The sequence below is a fragment of the Eretmochelys imbricata genome, chromosome 6, assembly GCF_965152235.1.
Source record: "Eretmochelys imbricata isolate rEreImb1 chromosome 6, rEreImb1.hap1, whole genome shotgun sequence".
NCBI lineage: Eukaryota > Metazoa > Chordata > Testudines > Cheloniidae > Eretmochelys > Eretmochelys imbricata.
Window position 1 is genome coordinate 89,419,744 of NC_135577.1, and position 23,447 is coordinate 89,443,190.

Consider the following 23,447-nt stretch of genomic DNA (forward strand, 5'->3'; position numbering starts at 1 on the left):
GGTCCATGTAGCCCAGTATGCTGACCTCAAACAGTGGCCAGTGCCAGATGCTTCAGAGGGAATGAACAGAACAAAGCAATTGTTGAGTGATCCATCCTCTGTCATCCAGCTTCTGGCAGTCAAAGGTTTAGGGACACCTAGAGCATGGGGTTTCATCCCTGACCATCTTAGCTAATGATGGACTATCCTCCATGAACTTAGCTAATTTTTTTTTTTTAAACCCAGTTATACTGTTGGCCTTCACTGCATCCCCTAGCAGCGAGTTCCACAGGTTGACTCCTTTAGAACCACTGTCATATTGCTCAGTACATTTCTTTACCATCAAAACGGTCTTTCTGGTTGCCATCACCTGAGCATGGGGAGTCACTGAGCTCCAAGCCCTCATGGCCACACCACCTTACTTGGGTTGCCACTTCTGAGGTACAAAAATACAGGACATCTGAGATGATCCTTCGCCCATAAAACTGGACAGTTGGTAGTGTGTGTTGAGCACTTTTACAGATTTCCCAGGACAGCTACCTGTGTGGGAAAAAAGAAAAGCAATGATCCTGGGAAAATCTGGACAGGTGGCAACTCTACACTTTGCACATCCTCCCATATAGACAAGATGGTACTGAGACCACACCCCAGTTCATGCCTTAGGCAGTCTCGCAATTCCATCTGAAGAATCAGTTACCTTGCGGTTATTTTTTTCTGAAACCTCCCTCAACACCTGGAGGAAAAGCTACATGCTCTCCCTCTGAATGTCAAGGCATACTCCACCAGGGAACTGGCAGCATCTTCTTCCTGCCAGTCTCTGAGATCTGCAATATGGAGCAACCCACTGACTTTTGTTAAACATGCTGTAGGCATGGCAGCTGGGTCAGATACCAAGTTCAGGAGCAGTACTTCAATCACTGTTTGACTGATACAAATAAAACACCTCACTTCTATTATCTAGGGATAATATTGCTCATCAGTCACCTACAATGGGTTCCACACTGATGAATACGCAAAAAAACGAGAGAACAGTTACTTCCCTGTAGTAACTCTTGTTCTTCACGATGAACATAGTCCGTGTGGATCCCACAACTCACCTTCCACGCCTGCTTTTCAGATTCCTTAGCCATCACTGCTTTAAATGGTGAGAGAATCAGGGGGGGGTGTGTGTGTGTGTGTGTGTGTGTGTGTGTGTGTGTGTGTGTGTGTGTGTGTGTGTGTGTGTGTGTGTGTGTGTGTGTGTGTGTGTGTGTGTGTGTGTGTGTGTGTGTGTGGTTTCCCCACCCTTTATGGGCTTGTATGGGAGCGTGAGGAGGCACAGAACTTGTGCGCAGCCCCAACAGATGCTGCTATTCAAAAACACCTCCAGTTTCATATATGTGAGATGGATGTGCACCTATGGTGGGATCCATGCTGACTACAACATCACAAAGAACCACAGTTACTGTAGATTATGTAAACATTGTAACGTTAAGTAAAAAATGCAGAGAAGATGAGGCTAAAAACTGAATACTGTTATCCTTGCAAGCTGTGTAACATTATAGACAAATTTCAGTGCTTGTTCTTTTTGTTTCAGGTTAGAAGCAGATTTTATGTAGGTAAGTTAACTTTCCTTATTGTTTCTGTGGAGCATGTTTCTAGCTACACTGGTAATTTTAAATTATTTTTATGATAGTTTTTAATAACTTGAATGTTACAAAATGGAGCTACTGTCCTTTGTAGGAAGGGAAAAACAGCTTGCCAGTAAAGTTGCTGAACTAATTGAAGACAAATGCAAAGTTCTTGAAAAACTTAGTCTCCAGAAGAAAGAGGTAACTCTTATTTTTGTTCTCCTCCTCCAATGTATGTTTTTAACATATTGAGCCATTGTTGTTCTTTTAAGCAACAGAAGCTTTATTTAAACTTAAATATTAAAAGCTTATATTTATGATGATCTTGAAATACTTGTGTGTTTTTTCCCCTTTGTTCAAGTTCTTTTAAGTGTGATACAGATTTCAATGCATTTTCCTCTTAAATTATAGTACAATACGCTGCATTGGAAATGTACACCTAGACGTCTTGCTTTTATGCTCCGTGCTAACCTTCGTAGGGCCAGATTTTTAAAGATACTTAAGCACCTAAAGATGCATGTAGGCCCTTCTGAAAATCCCACTAACGCCCATTGGGAATTAAGGTCTAGTGTGCCTAAATACTTTTAAAAATCCATCCCTTAGTGTTTTAAACTTAATCATAAATTAATTTCATTTTTTAAAACAATTTTTGATCTTACACACATTTTGATATCATGTATCTCTTTCAGTACGAAGACTTAGAATCATCTCTAAAGGATGCCAGTCTTCTGAAAGAGTCAACAAATACATCACATATTGAGGTAAAAACAGACTAAAAGAAACAAAGTGGCTTTTTTTGTATAATTTGAGGTGGTGTTTCAGGAAAACTGAAGGTGTCAGAAGTGTACTCTTTTTTAAATCTGTGGAATTGTTTTGCTAATCCAGGGTTTCTCAAACCATTACCAAATGAGACAGTGAATTAATTATGGAGTGGGTCAGTTATGCAGAGAAATTAATTATGGAGCAAATCGGACATGCAGGCAATTAATTTTGGAGCAAATAATTATGCAGATAGCTTTCTCTGCCTGCTTCCTATAGGTGACATCCTGTAAAATTGTTATGCAAACCCATCAAATGAGTGATGCAGAATCAAATGTGTATAACAGTATTTTGAAAAAATGTTGTATGACATATTGCAGCATAAATTTTAAATATTGATTAATAGTTCTGATTCAAAAATACACGCTAATAACTTAAAATAGCATGTGTCTTACATGTTGCTGTAATCTAGAAATGAATCCATTTTTAGATCCCAAAAATCAGGAACTTATTTGATAGAGGACTCCAAAAAAGCGTAGTCTCACCATACTTCTTATGGGGCTATTCAAAAGTAAATAACTAATAAACTGACAAATTTACTTAAATTCATTCTGGACTTGGAGTAAATATTGTAAGGTTGGGAATAAGACTGTTCATATGTAAGTGATTTAATCCCCACTTTAAACACAGATCTCAATGCAAACTTAACTTTTGAGGCCTTATTGCACCTCTATAGATTATTAAAGTGTTCCATAAAAATACAGTATACACACCTGTATTTAATTACTTTATAACTGTAAATTTCTATAGGTTAACTATCAAAATGACTTGTTTTAGGCAACCTGTGAAAAACTGAACAGGTCAAACACTGCACTCAAGGATGAAATAGAGAATTTAGAAAAAGAGCTGGAAGAAGAGAAGTCTAAGCGATCAGAACAGGATGACTTGGTAAGGTTCAGAAAAAACTTTTTAAACATATTCAGATAACTTGGTTTTAAAAATTGGAACATGTTTTTGTGTATAATCAGAGTTATTTCTCTGAGAAGACATTTACTGAAAAGGCGGTCTTTTCATTCCTTTTTGAATTTTAATTTTGTTTTTTAAAATCATTCAAGACAATCCCAGGTAGTTAAGGTTCAGGAACTAACATGCAAGTATTTAGGAGCTAAAGATACAGCTGTACGTTGAATGTCCTATATAGCAAGGGTGAGAAAAGACTTGTTTAACAGGTAAGTGATTTTTTTTTTTAAACTTTTTTTTTCTTTGCAGTTTATTTAATGCATCCAAATAAACTTTAGAATGTATGATTTGGAGAAGGTTCTCTGAATTTTAACTTCCTTTTTATTTAGAAAACAAAACTTTCTGTGCTGGAGTGGGGGGAATCATTTTCGCAAAACCTCCAAAAATGCTGTGTTTTTTGGCTCATTTATCAACAGCTAATCTTGGTTTTCCCCCTTCCCCTACAATGTTGTGCTGTTTACCATGGATGCTTATTGTCAGCCAAAGTAACTTGGTTCTATCTTGGGGATATTCAGGAAATAGGGGGCAGTCTTGTCTGGGTAGATAATGCTGAAACAAGCATTTTGTGGTTGCTATCAAGGGAGAAGTACCTCTCAGAATAACTTCTACAACTATGTAATTAGGGAAGCTCACAGAACTGCTGTTTATCGGGCTGTATAAAAGCAACCATAGAGCTCTTATGAATTATGGTCTCTTCCTTGCCTGTGATGCCAGTGCTGTTACTTTATGAACTAATTGACAAAGGGATTTGTAAGAGTGCTAAATTCAGTGAACACTTAAACTTTTTTAAAAGCTGTAAAGGAGTAATAGTTGGAGGCCCACTCAGCTGACGTTTTAAATATCCTGCATAGGAAAATCCTTTCCTAAAGTACTTTTAGGGAAATGGATTAATTATTTAATGATTCTCCAATATCTCAGACAGTGGATGTAGTATACATATTATAAGCATTGTAAAAAGAAACAGTATGTTACAAGAAAGGTAAAAAGAAGATAGTAGTATGTAATCATATGTCACTATCGTACAGTCAAAAAATCTTCCTTAAGGAAAATCTTTGAAAAGAAAACTGGTATTGTCGGGCCTGCAAAGACAATCCTTACAATTTAAAAATAAGTATTTTTACAGGAATACATTTTAGTAGCATTTTCTGAAAATTTATCTCATAAAATTAGTTTGGCTAAAAAGTTTCAACCTGGAAGAACTTGTATGAAAATAAATATTACGGCTTTGCAGATGGCGGAAATACAGAGAAGAATGGAGTCTTTAGAAAGTGAAGCAAAATCTATCCAGTCACAAGTGGCAGAAGTAAGTCAAATATCTGAGGTTTTTGTTCAAATTAGGAAAACCAATTACTAAAATAAATTGTTTCATCACAAATAAATACTCACAGGCATGACTTGACATGAATATCAATACCAGTCTTCTAGGGTTCAGTCCAACTTTTTGGTGTGTGGTAGCTGATTCATTTTACAAAAGAGCGTGGCAGTTACCATTAATTGAAAAGCACAATTACACTTTATTTTGTTAGTACACAATTATAAAACATACACTGCCAAGAAATTTATTGTAAACAGCAACAAGCTATTGGATCTTCAGATATACTGTTGAAGCAGTTTGCTTTTTTTTATTTCATTTAGGCCAAGACCACATTAAAAGTATTTCACATTAATAAAGAGAGACTTGAGACGTCTGTCCAAGATGCAATACAGGAAAACTGTCATCTTCAGGAAAGCGAGAAACAGGTAAGTTCTTCCTAGTTATGTAGTATTGTAGATATGCGTGGCAGTTTCCACATAACTAAAGATATGATCCCTGCTCGAAGGAGTTCATCATCAAATTGAACATAACCAAATGATCCTGGAGATCGTGTGTGTGTATATATATTTACACACACACACCACACACAAAATCTCCAGGATATATGTTCACACATATATATATATATATATATATATATTTTTGGAATAACTTATTTTAAATACTTTCCTTGGATCTCTCTTGTGCTCTCTCTCTCAAAAGGCTTTATGGAATGTGCATGAGAGAGAGAAGAAACCTTAATAAGTAAAGTGTGAAATACTTGTTCCACCCATAAAGGGCAGCATGAAAAAAAGCAACACTGATATTGAGAGAAGGATACAAAGGGGATGGGAAAAGGTTTTGCTGAGAAAAAAGAGGTTTTTGGAAGAAATGAGAATAAAGATTTAGGCAAGTACATAGTTGAGGTACTCCACAAAAGTGGGCACCAGAAGCTTGAACTTGATTCAGATGACAAAGATAGGGTTTAAATAGGAGAATAACTTAGCAAAGTGGCAGGTGAGGAAAATACTGTTACTGCAGTAGCATTTGGGATGGAATGGAGGAGAGCATTGTAAGAAGTGGGGAGGCCAGATAGGAGGGCACTGGAGTAGTTAGGCAAGAGGTAAACCAGGCAGTGAACAAGGATTTTAGTTGCTATAAACCAGAATAGGAATGGTTCATCAGCTTTGTAGTAGAAAAGAAGAGAATAGAGTTCAGAATGACACAGAAGTTGCAGGCGTGGGTGGTGGGTAGGATGTTGGAATGATCAACTAGAGCTGGTCAGAAATGTTCCAACAAAACATTTTTCTATCCGAAAATGGCAATTAGTTAGAACTGAAATGTTCTGCTGAAACATATAGACTTTGACAGAAACCAGTTTGCCAGAAACTTACCTGGTTTTCTGCTCAGCTGCCCAGCTCCTTGGCAGCTTGCCTGGTGGGGAGCTTGGGATTAAGGGCTTCTTGGCAGCCAGCCGGGTTAGTTGCTGGGGAACCTGGGCTTCCAGGACTTCCTGGCTTCACCACAGCCCACCAGGAGGGCTTCTGCAGAGCTGGGGTGCTAGGATTGCCGGGACCATTTAAACAAATTCCATTTTGGTTCTTCTGAAATGGAATCTTTTGAAAATGTTTGACAGAAAACTTTTCATATCAGATTTTCTATTTTAATTCAGAACAGTATTTTTGGAAATGTAAAATTTTCCGTGGAAGGGAAATTCTGGTTCTCACAAATCTCTGTTATCAACAGTGAGAATGGAAGTGTGGTGGTGGTAGAAGATGAGATTCATTTTTTGATATGTTAAGTTGTTGGTATAACAGACAAACATATGTCGTATGCAAGAGTGAACCGAGAAGTAGTTGATTGGAAGTAATCATTGTAGAGAGGGTATTGGATCAGGTAACTTGGTTATAAGGAAAAGAGGAGACCATTGGAAGAAAATTATTCTCGTGTACTTTATTTGCTTTAAGTCCATTCCTTTGGTCTTTATTCCTAATTGTACCCTTTATTGTACTCGAAATAATATACTAAGGTCAGAGAAGCAGTGCCTAATTAAAAAAGTGAACAGACCAGCGTCTTTTTATCTTTGTGACATGAATATCTTGTTGCTGTTTCACTTTTTTGAACCCAGAGGAGTTTGAATGAGGACGTTCTTTTGCTGCTTCTCCTCTGTAGAAAGGGACCTTTAAGTAAGACAATACTAAATGTTGAAAATGACGTAACTTTAATCATTTTACAAACATCAAAATCTGTTTCCATAAGGTCATAATTGACTCCTTTACAGTAATCACTTTGGAATTCCTTCTAGGTAAAATAAACTTACATGACACATTCAAGATCAGGACATCTAGTGTACTTAGGGTTTTGTGTTCACATTTTTAATGAATTGAGCTAGTGCATGCTGCAACTTCTTTCACTCTTGTATCATATTTGGTGTACTCCCTGTGGGGGGGGAAAAAGACCTTACCAATAGACCAATCAGAAAAGGAAATGAAAATTGTCTGTCTTGCTTGTTTTTCTTCCCTAATGAAAACATTGTAAGCAAATAATTTGGTTTTCTTTAGTAGAATATACACATCCTTTTTTTTCTTACCTTTTTTAAAGATGGAATTTCATTTTCACTCAAAAGATAACAAAAGTGTGTTTTTGTTCATGGAAATCAGTGTACTTTCTTCCTTGGTCTTATACACAAATGGGTCATAATCCTCTGGCACATCATTGCCATAACTATAACAGATCTGCTACCCTCTGAATAGATTTAATGATATGCCAAAGACAGGATTAAACATCTTAGTTTGAACAAGACAACTGTTTATAAACATTTATTATACTATTTTTTTTTTCTAATTTGAACGCTAGGAAAGCGTGCTGCCTTAGCTCACTGCAAAATCCTTGTCCTTTCCATCTGCTATAATCCTTACGGTGTACAAGAATCAGCTTTGGTTCACTGTTTCTTTGACTCTTGTTAGAATGTATTTTTAAAGTTTAGTTGCTTATCAGTGAAGGGGATTTAGTGATGATGGCAGTGTTGGAATAATGAAAACTTTCTCTTCATTTTTCACTTGTCTAATTTGACTAGTGTATGACTTTTATTACTTGAAAGGGCACATACCGTGTCAGGTGACTGTTATCATTCACTTCATTTTATCACATAAATAGGCTTGGCAGAATTAAATTTTGTATATTATTAAAATAATTTTGATGGACAATATCAATGGTTATTTTTAAGCATTTTTTTCTATTTTCCCATGGGTGTGAAAATGTAAATGCGGGGGAATCAGACAATATCTAATGAAAGCAGATGTTAAGATTCAAAAAGTTAAAGCTTTAACTGTTTAAATTATAAATTGTCAACATCATGTGTCAAGATATACAGAATAAATAATCTTAAATCAAACTCTGTTCTCAGGCAACAGTTTTCTTTCTTTGGCTTTCTGTAAATTTCTGTTATCAATGGAAATACCTTTTGTTTTGTGTGTATGGTGAAATGGACATTTACTGATTCTGATAAAAATCTAATCCTTCCAGGTTTATACACCACCTCTGTTTTATTATGTCTTTGCATTGCTTATCTTTGGCAAGCTGAAGTTTAGGCTTGCTTGTATTCTTGCATGAGGGTTCCCCTGTTTAACGCCATCTACATAGAATTGAGTATTCTTTGATTAAAATGGATGAGTCACTCCAATCTGTAAACCTGGTATGTTTAAAGATTCCAGCTGGAGGATGAACAATAGGCTCTCAGAATCTTTCAAAAGATTCATTTAATAGTTTATTGAGGTTTTTATATTAAATATGCAGTTTTTAAAGAACAAATTTGCTTTAGTTCTCATAATATGCAGGTGTGGTTTAATTAGCTGACATATTGCAATTCCATTTATTTTAACAAACTTGGAAGTCTGTCTATTCCTTGTTTTTTGTAGGACGCTTCTGAAAATGAAATATTCCTGTAAAATTGTTAATGTAGTCCCAAAACTTGCACAACCTGGCTGCCCTTCTAATTTAACAAAAGGCTAGTTACAGTATTTTTAGTATTTAGGGTCTGCTTACATAGAGTACTCATGACTTTGATTAGTAGCAACATGTCCCTTTAAATATATTTTAACCATATGGTATTAGGTGGAAAAAAATAATTGTTAGGAAAAAATCTGTGGGTTATGTGATGAATTAAATAGCTACCCCATTTATTTTATTCAATAGAGAACTTCCAAGATAGAAATAAAAGCATTAATGGTACACTTCCCTCTGTCAGTTTTGTTAGGGTGAAAAGGGAACAAGTGCTGTAGCTTAAGGAGAGAGTATGGGAAATTAATGTCTTTTCACTTCAACCTATTCCCAGGAATCTGTGGATGATTAGCCAAAAACTCAATATTTTATTTTAATTGGCTTCTTTACATTCTGTATGTTTTATCTAAAACGATGATTGACGTATTCAGCTAAACTTGCTTTTAGATATCCTAGTAACTAATTACACTAGAGAGCTAGTGCAGCTGACAATAATTTAGAGAACAGGACAACAATATAAAATGTTTCACTGAGCTCTTCAACATTACACAATCTTAAGTTCTGTTTAGTTCTCATGGACAGGTGGTGGTGGGGTTTCAAGACACTCACCCGAGGTATGCTGCCTATCAGTACAGTGTACATATGGCTAATTATTGTTGAAATATGAAAAACATTGAGAGGTTATTCCTGATTTTCAACTTGTGATAGATTCTTTATTGATCTGGTGCACTTTTTTTTTTTTTTTTTTTTTAAGCTGTTACAAGAGGCTGAAGGATGGGGTGAACGATTTAGTGAATTAAATGAACAAACAAAAATCTTTGAATTGTCTAAAGCAGATATGGAGGAAGCTCTGAAAAACAAGGAAAGTCAAGTCAAGGTAGATTGCTGTATTTAAAACTGACTTTTTTCTGTTATAGGAGATTCTAAATATTAGGGTGAAAAGATGTTAAGCTGTCCCAATTTGTTTCTTGCATTAACTTATTTTTAGTTTTTCTTATTCTCCTCCTCCACCCCCCGACCCTCCCTGGGCAAACAAAGCTGCTTTGGGTTGAGGTTTGAATTCATTGAGTCCATTGGGACACTGTCCAAAGGCTACAGACTCCTAGAATCTAAAATTTGAAATAAATAGGAATATTTGCAGTCTAAAAGATTCTTCACTTTGAAGACACTTTATATGTATAAAAAATACAGAACTCTTCAAATATCCCAGTGAGCATCATTAAGAACCTTTAGTGGTGCCCCCCTGTTGTAGTGCTTCTTGCCTGTGTTTTAGTTGGTAAGTAGTGGAACACGTAGAATCCTAGATAGGTAGCCAGCTAATTTGATTTATTAATGAGAAATTAATAAAGTACAGGTTTCAGAGTAGCAGCTGTATTAGGCTGTATCCGCAAAAAGAACAGAAGCATTTATGGCACCTTAGAGACTAACAAATTTATTACAGCATAAGCTTTGGTGGGCTACAGCCCACTTCATCCGATGCATAGAATGGAACATATAGTAAGAAGATAGACCGACACACACACACACACACAAGTTGGAAAGAGGCTAATTAGTTAAGATGAGCTATTATCAGCAGGAAAAAAAAAACTTTTGTAGTGATAATGAAGATGGCCCATTTAGACAGTTGACAAGAAGTGTGATTAACAAATTTATTAGAGCATAAGCTTTCCTGGGCTACAACCCACTTTCATCGGATGCATAGAATGGAGCCGGTTTTGTTCAATATCTTCATAAATGATCTGGAGGATGGTGTGGATTGCACTCTCAGCAAATTTGCGGATGATACTAAACTAGGAGGAGTGGTAGATATGCTGAAGGGCAGGGATAGGATACAGAGGGACCTAGACAAATTGGAGGATTGGGCCAAAAGAAATCTGATGAGGTTCAATAAGGATAAGTGCAGGGTCCTGCACTTAGGATGGAAGAACCCAATGCACAGCTACAGACTAGGGACCGAATGGCTAGGCAGCAGTTCTGCGGAAAAGGACCTAGGGGTGACAGTGGACGAGAAGCTGGATATGAGTCAACAGTGTGTCCTTGTTGCCAAGAAGGCCAATGGCATTTTGGGATGTATAAGTAGGGGCATAGCGAGCAGATTGAAGGACGTGATCGTTCCCCTCTATTCGACATTGGAGAGGCCTCATCTGGAGTACTGTGTCCAGTTTTGGGCCCCACACTACAAGAAGGATGTGGATAAATTGGAGAGAGTCCAGCGAAGGGCAACAAAAATGATTAGGGGTCTGGAACAAATGACTTATGAGGAGAGGCTGAGGGAACTGGGATTGTTTAGTCTGCAGAAGAGAAGAATGAAGGGGGATTTGATAGCTGCTTTCAACTACCTGAGAGGTGGTTCCAGAGAGGATGGTTCTAGACTGTTCTCAGTGGTAGAAGAGGACAGGACAAGGAGTAATGGTCTCAAGTTGCAGTAGGGGAGGTTTAGGTTGGATATTAGGAAAAACTTTTTCACTAGGAGGGTGGTGAAACACTGGAATGCGTTACCTAGGGAGGTGGTAGAATCTCCTTCCTTAGTAGTTTTTAAGGTCAGGCTTGACAAAGCCCTGGCTGGGATGATTTAATTGGGGATTGGTCCTGCTTTGAGCAGGGGGTTGGACTAGATGACCTCCTGAGGTCCCTTCCAACCCTGATATTCTATGATTCTATGATAACTCACACCTTCTTGTCAGCTGTCTAAATGGGCCATCTTGATTATCACTACAGAAGTGTTTTTTCTCCTGCTGATAATAGCTCATCTTACCTAATTAGCCTCTCACAGTTTGTATGGCAACTTCCAGTTTATCTCTGTGTGTGTGTGTGTACTATATGTTTGTTCCATTCTATGCATCCGATGAAGTGGGCTGTAGCCCATGAAAGCTTATGCTCTAATAAATTCGTTAGTCTCTCTAACGTGCCACAAGTACTCCTGTTCTTTAATAAAGTACAGTAAAAAGTTGAAAATATGACTTGGTGTGGTAGTCAAAGTTTCACTGCCTGTATTTCATTTTGGATTTTAATTTTATTTATGTTTGGTAATATCTAGTCATTGACAGAATGTTTATTGAAGATGAAAGACTGGAGCACAGCAATAGGAGAAGACAACACTGAAGATAACCACTGGGATGTTGATATAACAGAAAATGGTGAGCTTTTAGGTACAATCTGGACAACTTCTTTTCTAAGCGCCCCCCCCCCCCCCGAAAAAAAAAAAAGGTTAATTGGGAAAAGAGAATAACTAGACCTTACACAAAGCTTGTAATTAAATTAATTTGTTAAAGGTAGAAGCTGGATTTCTTAACCCTGCATTCTAATATGGTTTGCAGATGTGCTCCTCTAGAATACTAAACGCATCCTGCATTGCCATTTTTTCCTCAGTCAGCTCAGCTGATGCTTAATCAGCTGGGGAAGAAATCCGCCTGTGTTAATATGTCAGAAGAGCGTCAGCTTTAATTTTTCCTTTCCACACTGAGAGTGTCACTCTCACTTAGCTTTGGCTTCCACCACACTAAGCACAATTTTTATGAAAAATATATTCAGTAATTAGGAGTAGTACGTGTACATTCCAGTCAAAACATATCACAGTGCTGTTTGTGATTTCACTGTTCTTTTTGTTTATGCTCTTAATTAGATGATCAGCAGAAACGAACTATAAAGAAGTTGATCTATGCTGCTAAGGTATGTAGTCACACTTTATGATGTACTGATTTTAAAAGTTTGGAGGGAAGAGGTCAGAATAAAAATGAGGAATAAAGAAAACTGCTATTTATTAGATGTAACACCATGATGGCATGTACTTTAATGGACATATATAATTGTATCAATGTAAACAAAGTTCAGGGTGTCTGTTTTTTCTAAATATTTTTTACCATACTTAAACAATCTTAATTGACACTTTTTTTCTTTGCCAGGGTCTAGAATGAATGCAACCTGCCCTGTCCTTCTGAAATAGGGTATTAGCTGATTGCATTTCCAAGCAGTAATCAATTAACGTTACAGCCATAACATAACATTCTGACTTTAGTATTGTATTATCTGAGAAATACAGTCAAGTAGAATTGAGTCTTTTTCCTGCAGTAATGTTCTCACACTTAATTCCTTTTTTATTTTAATATAGTTAAATGCTTGTTTAAAAACTCTGGAAGTAGAAAGAAATCAAGTATATTTAAAACTGGCAGATGAAGATAAAGCTAAAGAAGAACTTACAGGTAATTAGATTATTTTGTTTTAAAAATAACAGATATTTTTAAATAAGAGAAGCTATTCATGTCCTTAAATAACTCTGGCTTATTCATTCAGTTTTTGTGGAAAAAATATTAAGTTTACAGTAATAGCTAAAAATCCATTAAATCTGAATTGAAGTGACTTAACTAGTTCTAAAAATTTGGTCTTAAAAGATTGAGTGGCTAAAACTACAGCAATAATATAGACTTGATATGCCATTTTTAATTTGTTACCCCAGTTCACTGTTGAAAATGCAACAGTTTCCACTAAAAATAAATATACTGAAAATCTTTTTTCACTATTGCTATTGAAAATATGTTTAATGGCTTTCATTGGTGTCTTTAATTGTGAAACTCATTTCTAATAAAGTTCATTATATAATATAAGCGATTAGTTCATTATATTTAGTTGGAATACAACATTACTTTCTTCTAAAAATACTCTTGCCTGGAAAGTACATAGTCACCTCTTTTCCTTTGGACAAAATCTACAAAGATTTCATTCTAAGGAAATATATTTTTAAAATAAAATTAGTGCAACTTTATACATCTTGCATCTTATTAGCCAATGCCTTTAACCTAAATAACAGCACTATCAACAGAAAATTGGACTCAATTTAAAATGCCATATGCCTGGTGGCCTTTTGGATTATTCTGTCCTCTAATGCAGCAGTTTTTCCCCCGACAACTTTTAAGGGTCTCCTATGCTGACCATCAAATTGATGTCCTTCTAGACTGACTGACTAGCCTTTTTCCCCATTCGAGCCTTTGAACTTCAGAGGCTTAAATATATTGAAAGGAAGCATGGTTTGCAACTGAATAAATAAGGAGATTGACATTTAAATTATCTCCTTGCTCCATGTTGTTAACTATCATGATGCTTCAGGGTTAACCCCAACTGGGATGAATGGGGCATTTCTACACTTCTGTGAACTACTGTTCATGCTGCTTGTCATCTTGAGCACACTTAAACAAATAATAATAATAAAAAACCTAAAAATTTAGACTATGGATCTCAAAATGGCATCCTCCAGAGAAAAGTTCTGACTTTCTGAGCCATTCCAACCACAGATGGGGAAACAGAGCTTAAGTAACTAAGCCAAAGTCATATCAAGTATGTGTTAAATCTGGAAGAAGTATTCAGAACTCCTGACTCCCTGTCCTGTACTAAGACCAATAAGCAGTACTGTTTCTCAATTGTGCAGTCTGTGGAAATATATCACAATGCAAAAAACTAAACCGTATTCTGTGGACTGTAGGGAGATGTTTCCCTACGTTATTTCCCAAATGTCAAACAGGCCTTCATTAATAAAACTTTAAAGTCCTTGACTTGCAATGTTTTTTACTTTCTAAAATGTTCTGATTTTGTTTTAACTTCATAAAGTGTGCACGTTATTCAGCTGTCTCTAACTTTGACAGAACGCATTGAAAACCTCCAACGTGAGCAAGTCTCCTTGCAGTCTGAAAATGCACATTTTGAAAGTGAACTTCAAAAGCTTCAACAAAAGCTTAAAGTAATGACAGAGCTATATCAAGAAAATGAAATGAAATTACACAGGTATGGATACCGCTATGTTTTTACATTAAGCATTTAATGATTGATTAAGGGAAGATTGGGAAGTCATTTTGACTTTTCAATTTAAATGTGTCAACAAATTTACAATTTGTTGAAAGATAATTGTCATAACTGTAGTTTATATCAACCAGATTCCTTATAATTTGGCTGAAAGTACAGTATACATATGAAAACCTGAGCATTTGTGGTAAACTGATATATAGCTGAATAAACAAATAGATTTTTACATCTTTGTTTTTAGATTCGGATGTGATTATTATTTATTTATTTATTTTTTGAAGTGATGGATGAAATATATTGGGAAAGTCCATGACACTAATCTTGAAATGCTTGTATAAGAAGGGACTGTATACCTCTTGTGTATTTAACACTGTAACTGTTTATGGGAACAGGTGAGGGGTATTTATTTTTAAATGTGCTTGTGTGCAAAAGTGTGTTGTACCAATTAGACAATTATAGCCTATTTCAGCTGGTTAAAGAGCTAACCTTTACAGTAGAACCTCAGAGTTACGAACTGACCAGTCAACCACACACCTCATTTGGAACTGGAAACACACAATCAGGCGGCAGCAGCAGAGACGGAAAAAAAACAAACGACCCCCCACCAAATTTAGTATAGTACTGTTAAACATAAACTACTAAAAAATAAAGGAAAAGCAGCATTTTTCTTCTGCATAATAAAGTTTCAAAGCTGTATTAAAATCAATGTTCAGTTGTAAACTTTTGAAAGAACAACCATATGTTTTGTTCAGTTTTATGAACATTTCAGAGTTACGAATAACCTCCATTCCTGAGGGGTTTGTAACTCTGAGGTTCCTGTATTTACTACAATGGCCGACACAACTTTGGGCCGGCAAAAACTAGCATCCTGGGAAGTACAATACATTTTAAAAATGTTGTAATTATGGATAAACTGGACTTTTGTTTAGAGAAGAGGGAATAGTAAAATTTTCAAAGGCACTTAAGTCACTTTTGAAACTTCAACAGACCTATTATGTGTTTAACTCTATCAGTTGGCTAGGACAGTCATTCAATAGTGAAATAGCAAGGTGACAATTGCAAACTATACTGACATTTCTCAGAAAAAATGATTAAATATGTATCAGTCATTGGTTTGCATAGCGCACTAGATACGTGAATTTGGGGAGAGGCTAGGGCATGACTAGTAGTTCAACATTTATGCAGCCTAGTGGCCAAGAACCCATGTGTAGGGGAGAATGGTTAATGGTTCCTATTCTAGCCTGTGGGCTGAATGTTCTGCAGAGCTGCCTTATGTGCATCAGAGTTAATTTGAGTGCAGTGATAGTCTTGGTATTACTTTTACTGTTCCAGATTTTAATAATTAATGGCTAATGAGCTATGTAAACAAATTTTAAAACACTATACTTACACACCACAACCTCTTTCTGCTTCTGTGGGTGAATATCACACTAAATAATCTCTTTGCTGAGGGAATAACTGCAAAATTATTATTTGAGGTACAGCTAACCATACTGTCTGTGTGTTTAAAGGAAACTAACAGTAGAAGAGAGAGAGCGGTTACAGAAAGAAGAAAAACTCTCTAAAGTAGATGAGAAAATTAATCATGCTGCAGAAGAACTAAACAGTTACAGGTACTTACAAATTTTTATTCACTGTTGGTGTTTTCTCTACAGTTTACAAAATCCACAAGAGACTTAGTAAATTTACTTATTATAATGCATTGTTACACAATATATTCTGTCATAGTGTTCCCCCAACAAAAAATGTCCATGCTTTTTATAGTTATCCTAGCTTATACAAATGAAGAGTGTGTGTGTGTGTGTGTGTGTGAGAGAGAGATAGGATAAATACACATGACACTCAAGTGCCCAGTGGCAGGCTCTCTTTCTTCTTTCCATCAGTGTGTAGAATCTAAAATTTTGTATTCTTATAATGGGTCACTCCATTTTGTTTGCAAAGCAGGGTAGGTAGGATAGTTTGTCTTAGAGGTTCCCAAAGTATGGCATGATTCTTCAGCCTTTACTCCCCTTGGAAGTTGGTGACTTTTTGAGCACAATTTGATGACTTTAGAACAGGATTCTCAACCTATTTTCTTTCTGAGGCCCCCCACAACATGCTATAAAAACTCCATGGCCCACCTGAGCCACAATAACTGCATATAAAAGCCACGGCCGGCTTTAAGGGGTAGCAAGCTGGGAAATTGCCTGGGGCCCCATGCCGTCGGGGGCACTGTGAGCTAAGTTGCTCAGGCTTCTGCTTCAGCCCCATGCAGTGGGACTCTGGATTTCTGCTGTGGGCCCCAGCAAGTCTAGGACTGGTCCTGCTTGGTGGACCCCCTGAAACCTGCTCGTGGCCACCCCAGCGAGCCCCGGACCCTGGTTGAGAACCACTGCTTTAGAAGGTTCTGCTGATCAGTTAATTGATTTAAAGCAGTTCCAAGAATAATGTTGACGTTCTTGATGTTGGTACCCTAAAGAGTAAACAAAAATGCTCAGTTCAAAACACAATCTGTCCTTTTCATATTTAGGCAAAATATGAAGTAGGAGGGAAATTTTATTTTAAAGTTTCTAAGAGGATATTGCAGATAGTGGAACATAATTAAATTCTGTGCTTACCTTGGGTCTAATCTTTTGGGTGTGCCTGAGCTGTGTTTAACACAGGGCCTGAAGGAGGATGTAGGTGTGGGTGGGAGGGTTGAAGAAAAATGGCCTTATATCACCTTTTTATGTACCCTTTTCCTGGGTCATTTTGGTCCCTAATGCAACTTGCAGCAATCCTTAAGTCTCTAATGACCCTCAAGGGGCAACTCTGGCAGCTGGTAACTGCAGGTATGCAAAAATGCACTGCCTATACTAGGTGCTGCAAAGAGTAGGGCTGACTCTGCGGGCTCTACATCACTGGAGGAATTCCCAGATGCCAGCGAAATCTTCAGCTTGTCACTTAGACCACCTTTTCCAGTCTTCTTTGCACCACTTCAACAGGGCCTAGGATCTATCTCTCCTCCCCACTCCCCTCTTCTGATTCATCCTTTTTTAAGTTGGCCTTGGTCATAGGTAACAATAGTGTTGTTTGTGTATAAACTCAGTTATTCATTTGCAGTGTCACTATCTGTGGTGGTATTCATATTTAAAATTGTATTCTCTAACATTTTTATTACAGACAACGAGCAAAAGATCTAGAAGAAGAGCTAGACAGAACCATTCATTCTTATCAGAGTCAGGTATATACTTTACATTGACTTAACTGGCATTTTGCCATACTCAGGAATGATACAATTGACTTTCAACTTGAAACTACCACTTTAAAGCTGCTTGCAGTGCTTTATTTGGTTAATGTCATCAGACATACCTTAATATAAATTACAATTAGCAAAGACTACCAAGTGGGTGGTATTTTTGAGTAAGAGTATAACTTCTCAGTTTAAACTCTGGGGGCCTGTTCATTTTGTATCAGAAAATAGCCTTGAAGTCTTAATTTATTTTTTTGTGTCAGATGAATAACTTATTTTAAATGTATTCTAATGCATATCTCTCTCTAATAGATTACTTCACATGAGAAAAAAGCTCACGATAACTGGGTAAGTTCCAAATATTAAAATTTCTCAGCTCTGTTATGGAAAAATTACAGTGCTCTTCAAACTGCTGAACAGACTGCCTTATACCTTGACTTTAGTGGAGTGTTTACAGACAAACTATTCATTAAATATTTTTGTTAGTAGGTTTCTGAATGACAAATCTTTTGGTTTTTTTTTATCAGATAAAATAGCTGTAGTAATTAAACCAAGTCTCTTTAATTCTGCCAGAATGTTACAAAATCACTTGCTATATAAATAAATCCACTGGAACAAGATGTTGTTTAACAATTGTTTGATGTTTTGTAAATAAACTTTTTGGCCTTGTTTCAATGCCATTTTAATAAATTCCCTGGCTGTACTGTTCTGCCTTTATCTAATAGTAAAAGACATTTTGTCCTGTGATAACATTCTGCTCAGTTGCTTTTTTTGTTGTTGTAAGAATATAATTGCAAAATCCATTTATCTCTTCTCCTTAAACTAGAAAATGAAAATATCTCACTACTAATAAATATTTCAGTCTTGCAAAGGGGTCTACATAGGAGAGAATCCTGTTGATAGGTTTCAGAGTAACCTTGTTAATTGGACTCCGTGCTAGGGTACTCCCCATACTGCCCTAGCTCTTTTTGCAGGTTTTCAAATAGACCTTATTTACGTCTTAAAACTTGCCTGGTTATATTTTGGAGATGCAGTGTAGCCATAATACTTGAATGGTGTGGATTTTTTTTTTGTTTCCCCATGGCCAACTTTAATGTGTGCCTTAAAGAATCTATAAGTCAGGATAGGTAAGGTTAGATTCTGACCTCGAATATTCACATGCAGCTTCCATTGAAATCAGAGTTGTGTGCATGTAACCGTGGGAATAGTTTGGCCCTTTGTAAGATAAAATAAGCTCTTTTATTCAAGAAAAGAACAAAAGGCCGCATTTCATCCCCTCTTCCCTTCACTGTTAGATACAAACTTAGATTTTTTTCATTTGCTTGCTCTTTCTTTGTTTCAGAAGTAAGTGATAGTGGATGAATTTCAAATAATCTTTTTAGGATTTTTTCATTGTTATTGCACAGTTCTTATGAATACATTAAAAAGAATAATTAACATCTAACATTATTTGATCTTGTTTTAACTTGAGATCTTAAGTTTACACATTTGCTGTCAAGATTACAATAAGTTTATAATGCTTGTTTTGGATTCTATAAGGTCAATAGTATTAGTAACTTAACTTCTTGGCTTCCTTTGATTTGCACTATTTTTAAATATGGCAAAAATCTGATGTGGAGTGTAGCCTCTTAAGATTCCCAATAAGACTGATTCTAATCATGTGATGTTTTAACAACTGACTTCAGTGGAACTGCTAATAACTTACACTGATTGTGAAAAATACCTAGGAGTTTCAACCTCCCCTAAGTCAGAGTTTCCTAGTATGTGTTTTCTATGTGGATGGTTATTAAAAATATTATGCTGGTTTTTGCTGGTGAAATCCAATATATGTACCTTTTGCAGTTTCCTAAAAAGTACATGTGATGATTTCCCCTACACTTTATAGACCTGTTTCATGTTACGAGCAACAGGCCTACAAATTATCAGTTAGAAATACTTACTGGAAATCCAGGAGGTGTACTAGTTATGAAATATTTAATTGAGTAGGTTTTTTTTCCTAAAGCTGACAGCCCGGGCAGCGGAAAGACATCTTAATGATCTGAGAAAAGAAAATGCACACAACAGACAAAAGTAAGTACTGTACTGGATAGATTCTGAACAGTATAATTTAGCTGTAATTTTGATCTTTCTGAAGGAGTGAGTGGAAAAGCATAAAACCAGAACTGACACAGCTACAAATAGGTGTGGGTAAATTATTTTTCAGACTGTGCATGACTTACCATGCCATGGTCCTTCATGTATTTTCAGTAGAATACCCTTAACTAATGAGTCCACAGGTTTGTAGAAATGCAGCTGTTCGCCCTGTCCTGTTTTTCTTCTCTGTGTTAGTAATGTTCTGTGATAATGGAAAACCTTGGATGGGTGGTGGAAACATTTCTGAGTGACTGATACTTCGTAGAAATGGAGAACTGTTGAGAGTCTAGACTGAGCAGGAGTGATTTCTTAGCTACACAACAGTACAAATTGCACCAGCAACAATCAGATTGCACAATGTTCGTAGCATGGTACACCTTCAGTCTCCTCTCCATAGTTAAAATGGTAGAAGGAACATTAGTCCATCTTGGCATAGAAACTGCTGGAGAGAATGTTATTCTGTTTCGGTAATGAAATGTAACTATGGTTATAGTATGTGAATGTAAGATCTGGTTAAAAATACTGAAATTAAATACCTGTTTTGAGAAAGATAGCACCAGGAATTTGTTAAATGATCTCCTATATTAACCAGGAACATTGATTACTGAATGTTTGTACTCTTAAAATTGAGTACTGTTTACTTATTTAATAGACCATTTAAAAATCCTTGAAATGAGGTTTACAGTAACTGAGGATAATGTGATGTTGGGGCTTGTAACATTTGTTCCATTTGTTAATGTGTGAATTACAATTTTTACCTTTCAGTATAAAGGTAGATGAGTATTTTGAGGAATACTTAAATTGATAACTTGTTCTATGTTTGACAATTATTCTTTGTAATTTATTTCATTAGCTAATGTAATATCTTTGATACCACCTAGGAAATGGAATTCTAGATTAATTTTATATTTCAATAGAAATGTTGGTGGAGAATGATGGATTTCCAGGAAACACTGGTATGATTTTTTTTATAAAGTTAGTAACTTTTTTTGTTCTTCCCATATTTACAGATTAACTGAAATAGAATTTAGATTTGACCTTTTAGAAAAAGATCCTCACGCTCTTGATGTCCCAGTTAGACCATTTGGCAGAGGTACAGTGGAGTTTTTTAAACTCATTTTTTTTGGATTGTAAAATACTACAGGTGTTGTGTGGTGGTGATATTTTGGCTCTCTTCCCCCTCCCCCACCCCCTCCACCAGCATATTCATAACTGTAAGCACAGCAAGCATTTGTGCATGCAAATATCACCTCTTCTTTTTTTTTTTTTTTTTTTTTTAAAGCTGACCCTGAGTGAATACATTATTCTAGATCACTTAAATATTTTCTACTGGGTATTTAGTCTAAAATAAGAATTTTGAAGTGCCTTTGAAATTAGACCACATCGTGGTTTCATTCTAGAACACATAACAAAACCACCCGATTCATTTCACTTGTGACCCAAGATTTGAATTTAAATTGTGAAAAGTAAACTACTTATGCAGTTTTTAACACTGAATTTGAATATTTTGTTTTAACTGTTCCAGAGCATTCTCCATATGGACCCTCACCCATGGGCCGGCCTTCATCTGAAACAAGAGCTTTTCTTTCCCCGCCAACCTTATTGGAGGGCCCTTTAAGACTTTCACCTATGCTTCCAGGTGGTGGAGGAAGAGGTACAATTCTCAAATTTCAAAACATCTCTATTCTGAGTTTCATTCTCCTCTATTAATCTATCTTATCTTTTTTTCTCCTGATGGTGACCTGCAAAAGTATTTAAAAACAGCCAATTCAGTATAAAATGAAATCCCAGATAAACATGAAAATAATTTTCCCGCTCATTTTTAAAGCAGTCCATTATGTAATATCGGTAGCAATACTGGATCACTAAACTATGGTATTACTCCTTGTGGCATCACTTTGTACAGAAGTGTAGGGAAACAGGCAAACTTGGTCTCTTTTGGACAGACAGGGATGCTGCCTGAGCCTTTCCTCCTTTACAGAGGTAGAATTCCTGCTCAGTCTCGTTCCACGATCAGCAACAAGAGTTGGTCAGTGACATCATTAGTTTCCTGAAGAGAGTGCTGCTGCTCCCAGCTCAAAGAATAGTGGTCTGAAAATGACAAAGGGAGGGGAGTGCACCTATGCACTCAAACAGTGTGGGACAATCCTAATGGGGCTGGCAAGAAATATGTCTCTCTGGAAAGTGAGGTAGGGCTTGAAGGAAGGATTAGCTCCTCCCCCCCCCCCAAAAAAAAAAATACAAATCTGTGGCAGCCTTTGTTCAGGAGAACACCACTGTCCCACAGATGTAAGAGAGGGAGAGAATCTGTGACTCCCTTCACCTCTATCTCTCACAAATTCTGTGGTGGTCTTTGCAAATATAAGAGAACTGGAGGAATGGGGATAAGGTGAAGTGTTGCAAGGGAGCTCAGCAGTTTGTTACAATGCAGTGAGAGTGGAAGTCTCTGGTTCGTTACTCTTTGCAGAAGCTGCTTCTCCAATTACTACTATTGTCTGCCCCTAATGACATATTCAGACCCAACTTGCTTGGAGATGAGATCCTTCTACTTGTGAAGACGAGGAGGAGCAGCAGATCAGCTTAGGATGCTAAACAATCAAAATTCAATTAAAATAGCATTTTAAAATGAAGAATTGAGGCCAGCTGCACTTCAAGGTTAACAATTTAAGTTCTTAGAACTTTGAAAATGCAGGCTGAAGATGGAAAGTTCGGCCTTAGCTATATCACATTTAAAACCTGGTCTCTTAATTAATAATTTATTATATAAATAGGAGAAACTGGAATTTTTTATACACCTTTACATTACAAATACCTTCAAATTTGAAGAGAAACAGTACAGTAGTTATTAACAGTTGAATGGTCTCCAGGATGATTTGGTTCTCTCTGGGGGGACAGTAGGAAGGAATGAAAGTTTCAACTTGTTCACTTTAAAGTGCAGTTCTACTGTGAAAAGGGACTATGTATGCATAGTCCTGCATATTTATTTTAGTGACAGAAATAAGTACCTACCATTCATTTCATGCTGCAGAGCCAGTGAAGCTGAGTGAGCAAGATATTTTAAAAGAAATTGGTAACTAAGTTCTGATTGTATAATCTTTTTGTAATTTTGTGTAAGACAGAAAATAGCTTGACTTTCAGATTCCAGGCTGTTTGAGGTGCTGACAGTGAGGAAGGGTAATTGAAACTCAAAATGACATCATGGAGTTTCATATTTGTGTCATTTTTTTCAGCGCAAATCACGCTTTTTTTAAAGGGAAACTAACAACTTACAAGAGTTATTTTATAAAATAATTAATAAAGTAGTTTCACCTACTACTCAGCTCCTGAGTTTTCCTTCCCATTTTTTGTGGTCTTGCCACACTTACAATAAAACTCTCTTTCCCTATTTCTTCTGATCTGTGAAACCAACTTTACATGCTCTAATCTCCTTTGATTCTCTTCTCTTCCGGCTTTTGAAAGTGTTGCTCACTAGAATGGTAGGTTAAAAAAATTGAGTTTTTTTTCTTTTAATTTGACCATGTCCCTTCAAGTTGCAGGGGACCGACACTGAGAAGAACTTTTAACAAGAAGGTACCAGCTTCACTGATTGGAATGATAGGAGGATTTATAATATACTTTTTAAAAAGAAGAGGACTCTGAATATATTATAGAT

At 36.4% G+C, this 23,447-nt stretch overlaps 1 protein-coding gene across 5 annotated transcripts in view; it reads left to right on the forward strand.

The window, feature by feature from the left end:
- Positions 1–23,447, forward strand: part of MIA2 (MIA SH3 domain ER export factor 2) — a 58,253-nt gene that overhangs the window by 25,669 nt on the left and 9,137 nt on the right. For 3 of the 5 annotated variants that reach the window (XM_077819100.1, XM_077819104.1, XM_077819103.1), the window contains 17 exons: positions 1,556–1,577; positions 1,702–1,790; positions 2,279–2,350; positions 3,186–3,296; positions 4,600–4,671; positions 5,004–5,108; positions 9,416–9,538; positions 11,699–11,798; positions 12,284–12,330; positions 12,770–12,860; positions 14,295–14,433; positions 15,963–16,064; positions 17,593–17,653; positions 17,975–18,010; positions 19,665–19,732; positions 20,806–20,888; positions 21,321–21,449. In XM_077819100.1, the coding sequence (XP_077675226.1) occupies positions 1,556–1,577; positions 1,702–1,790; positions 2,279–2,350; positions 3,186–3,296; positions 4,600–4,671; positions 5,004–5,108; positions 9,416–9,538; positions 11,699–11,798; positions 12,284–12,330; positions 12,770–12,860; positions 14,295–14,433; positions 15,963–16,064; positions 17,593–17,653; positions 17,975–18,010; positions 19,665–19,732; positions 20,806–20,888; positions 21,321–21,449 (1,450 nt within the window). Of the gene's footprint in view, positions 1–1,555; positions 1,578–1,701; positions 1,791–2,278; positions 2,351–3,185; positions 3,297–4,599; positions 4,672–5,003; positions 5,109–9,415; positions 9,539–11,698; positions 11,811–12,283; positions 12,331–12,769; positions 12,861–14,294; positions 14,434–15,962; positions 16,065–17,592; positions 17,654–17,974; positions 18,011–19,664; positions 19,733–20,805; positions 20,889–21,320; positions 21,450–23,447 lie in introns of all 5 variants that reach the window. The other 2 variants (XM_077819101.1, XM_077819102.1) reach the window with 2 other exon arrangements.